Source organism: Saccostrea cucullata, unplaced genomic scaffold (assembly GCF_032062105.1).
Source record: "Saccostrea cucullata isolate Sc308-1 unplaced genomic scaffold, CSIRO_AGI_Scuc_v1 ctg5222, whole genome shotgun sequence".
NCBI lineage: Eukaryota > Metazoa > Mollusca > Bivalvia > Ostreida > Ostreidae > Saccostrea > Saccostrea cuccullata.
The window spans coordinates 11,443-15,251 of NW_026930302.1; the positions used below are offsets into that span (position 1 = coordinate 11,443).

General features: G+C 34.8%; 1 protein-coding gene across 1 annotated transcript; it reads right to left on the reverse strand.

Annotated features, from left to right (window-relative positions):
• Positions 1 to 2,462: 2,462 nt before the first annotated feature.
• LOC134283638 (uncharacterized) lies at positions 2,463 to 3,407 on the reverse strand. Its single transcript, XM_062766141.1, has 2 exons — positions 3,347 to 3,407; positions 2,463 to 3,046 (listed from the first exon to the last, which is right to left on the reverse strand). Exons 1-2 carry the CDS (start codon positions 3,405 to 3,407, stop codon positions 2,463 to 2,465), a joined length of 645 nt encoding a protein of 214 aa, XP_062622125.1.
• Between the last annotated feature and the right edge of the window lie 402 nt (positions 3,408 to 3,809).

The following is a 3,809-nucleotide window of genomic DNA, read 5'->3' on the forward strand; positions in this document are numbered from 1 at the left end:
AGATGTATCGTCCATGCAAGTTTGCTCAACATAGGGCTTATAGTTACTTGAAAATGAAACCTGCATAAAAAAATGAACTTTACACTCATCCAGAAAATGTGGGTCAGATTCAGCATCCAAAGCAAGTCTCATAGTATGCTTCCTAAGATGATCATCCATGCAAGTTTGGTCATTATAGGGCTCATAGTAACTTGGAAATGAAAATTGCACCAAAAAATACCTGTTCACTCATCCTGAAAATGTAGTCAGATTCAGCAGCCAAAGTAAACCTGGTACATGTAGTATGTATCCTTAGATGTATCATCCATGCAAGTTTTGTCAACATAGGTCTCATAGTTACTCTGAAATGAAACTACCAAAAACTGCACCAAAAATTTTAACCTGCATGTCCCAAAAACATTAACCTGGTTATTCCTTTGCATAAATTGCAACATCTGACTGATACTATGAAACACATTAGAGGCAACTTCCATGTATGTTTAATCAATATAGGGCATATAAGTACTTAAAAAGAAAACTTCCCCCCAAAATTTAACCTTAACCTGGGACGCCGATACCGAAGCCGACGCCGAAGGTATCACATAAGCCCCCCCCCCACCTCCTTGAGGTGAGCTAAAAAGGAATACACGTTTAGCTTTTTTAGAAAAATAAATGATCTGGTACAGGCGATCGTTGTGGCTTAAGTGTCTCTTGTTCACGACGCGATACCTATCCGTCTTTTTTTTTTAAAATCTCATTTAAAAGCTTATGTAGATTTTTAAATCGAAGTTACACTGTTACGTTCTCTGATTGTTTTTGGACATCGTCTCAATCTTTTCATGTCTAATCTAATTTCATGTAGGCCATCTTTGATCCCCTTCTTTGTCTTCTAGTTTTAATAATGATCTATTTTTGCGCACTTAGAACAAGTGAATCTTGTACAGTCCTCCCATGCATAGAATATATCAATGGATATTAACATGGGATTCACAAAAGAGGTCAAAGTGGGATATTTCTTTTTTTCAGCCACATTGTCTACATGATGCTTATTTTTTAAGTTATGATTGTTTTTATTATGCCAGAACGATTTTGAAGTGTAATTTTAAACGTTTTCGTGATGAACAGCTATTTATTAATAATTATTGCACATTAGTTTAAGTTCTATGTGCCCTGATCAATTAAGTTCTTTTGAATTGTTGATGGTCGGAATATATATGCTTCCAAATTAACCCTTTTTATTTTGTTTTTGCTTTGAAGTGTCATCTACCTATTAAATCCACAATTGGAAATTCCTATATCTCCATTGTTTTGTGAAAGCCATTATTTTTTTTTCTGTAAATAAGTCTCTTCTTTCTGAAGATTTTGAAAATACAGTTAACATTTAATACTATTTTGTATCATATATTTTGTAAATTATACCAAATGTAATAGAAACGATATAAATTTTATGTTCTAACAAAAAATATTTTTGGTTTGATAATTCACAAGTAAAATGCCCATGCTCCAAACGCTCATCCAAGCCATATTGAGCTTATTTGAGTATTTCCTTCATTCAAATGAAAGTGTAATTTGAATCATTTTGGTCCAGACATAACCAAGCTTGAACTAAAACATTCTAGGGTCACTTTATGCACATTATAAATAACATGGTCCTGCTATTTAGTTTTAAAAAAGTAAAATTCATTTAGTTTTAAATTGTACCTCGAGTCCTCATTTTAGTCCTCCTGTTATCCAATGATTCTACTTTTTTAAAAAGTCAAAACTATTTGGAATATTTCCCTTAAATGCAAATGTAAACCTTCTTATTTTTAAAACATTTTCGATAAAATCCTTTAATTCATAATTATAAGTCCCTATTTAAACCTGGTGTCAATTTAGACCCAACGCCCCCTTTAACTCTTTCATTGCTCGCATATTAAAATCACATATCCTGGTGCTGCGGATGTTACAAAGAGGGTTTGGATACATTTTTAAATGTTGTCAAAAGAAAGTCTGTGGTCCCATACTAGCCTAAAGGGTAATGATTCGTTTCTCGTTCATAGATTCCCTACTGTGGCCACTCTACCCCTTTGAACCCCTCTGAACCTTATGGTCTTTAAAAAAAATTATTAATTGTTCCATATATTCCCATGTAAAACTTTGGTCCCATTTTATACCATAGCCATATTATACCCAGAAATTCTTTTATAAAGCTGAACCACCATTACCCACTTCTTAATGACAAGATTGGTTGACTTAAGCATAACAATTCTGGGGAAAAACAAGATGCATATTGGGCAGATAGTTTTCTGACAGTCTTAATAATATGAAAAAAGCTCACTTTATTTTTCAGCTCAGGGGAGCTAAAAATCTTAAGAACTCTTATTACAATGTTCAAATTTTAGGATTATAGATTACACTAAATTTCTTTCATACAAAAATTCTCAAAAGAATGAATGACTTTTTTTTCAAAATTATCTTCGCCTTGTTTGTTACAAATAATTTTACATCCTGTACTGAAACACTGTGACAAATCCTTCACAGTATCCTACCCACAGTTTAGTATTGCGTAGGGACAGTGAGTATGGACGATTCTCTTCATTATCTGTCAGCAAGGACCTCAAAAACTCCCCATCAGGACTCAGCAGATGGATTTGGCGGTTGTTAATGTCAGTAACAAGGATGTTACAGTGGCAGTCGCACACTACATCAGCTGGGTTGAAGGTCTTAGTCAAGTTCTCGCCATGATAGACTGACTTGATACCGCCAGAGAGAGAGATAATCCTTAGATCACCTGCCGTGCTCCGAGAACGGTTCACAACACAGATATCACTGTTACTGTTCTGTGTGGCTCTGACTGGCAATGTAAACAGTCTGGTGTGACCGTCCTCCTGGTACTCATACTCATGGGCATCACCTCTCATTGTAATTTGTCTCAACAGACGTCTGCTGCGCGTGTCTAAGTTGTACGGATCCGATTCATTGTCTCTCAGGGTGACCAGTAATCCACCGTCCACTGACTGACAGATTCCTAATGGTCCTTGTGGATCTGTACTGATGACTGTAGAGATAGGTTCTGGTGGAGATCCTGATGGAGACAAATAGCAGATGGACTTGCTAGTATGACCAGTGAAAAAAATCCACCCCTTTCATTCACGCAAAAATCATTAGGAGAGAAACTAAACTTCCGTGATTTTGCACCTTCCATGTTAACTTCTTCGATATATTCTGAATCATCTTCTCTTAAATAACATTGTTCTTCATTGAATGTCTTCAACAAAGATAAAACGTTTTCTCCATATGGAAATGAGTTTATTTTAACCAGTCCAACATCATCTAAATCAAAGGTTTTCTAACAAAGACTTAATCAAATCAACATGAATTGTACCTCTAGTGAACCTCACAGATTGTACACACTTTGTCACATTCACCCCCAAATCGCTGACCATTGTTGTAAATTTTCTATAATTTTCAATCAAGCTTAAATATGATGTTTTTCTGAAGTTATCCTCCATAAATTTCATAATGTCTAAAAATTTCTTTTTTTCGCGTCTAGCTCGGATCTCCGAAGAATCAATTGATCACTCTTTTCAACCGTATTGTCTTTTAATCTTTGTTCATGGCGTCTTTTTATTTTTCTCAGTGAAACTATTATTTCTTCGAAATGCTTCTTTAACTTTTCGGTCTCAGATTCACGCAATTTTTTTATTTTCTGTGATTTGTGTTGATATTTTCTTCATCTCTTTTTCAATTCCAGTCAGATAATTTTCTTTAACATTTGGGACTATATCCTGCATGTCTCTCATTATTTTGGTAGCTGCACATAATAATGTTTTCCAATTGTGATTTAA

What these genes read in the sequence shown, in the direction of transcription:
- LOC134283638 (XM_062766141.1), bottom strand. Translation starts at nt 3,407, where the DNA reads ATGGTCAGCGATTTGGGGGTGAATGTGACAAAGTGTGTACAATCTGTG. An exon ending in ATCTGTGAGGTTCACTAGAG is followed by an intron (nt 3,047 to 3,346) that starts GTACAATTCATG and finishes TGTCTCCATCAG; the next exon opens with GATCTCCACCAGAACCTATC.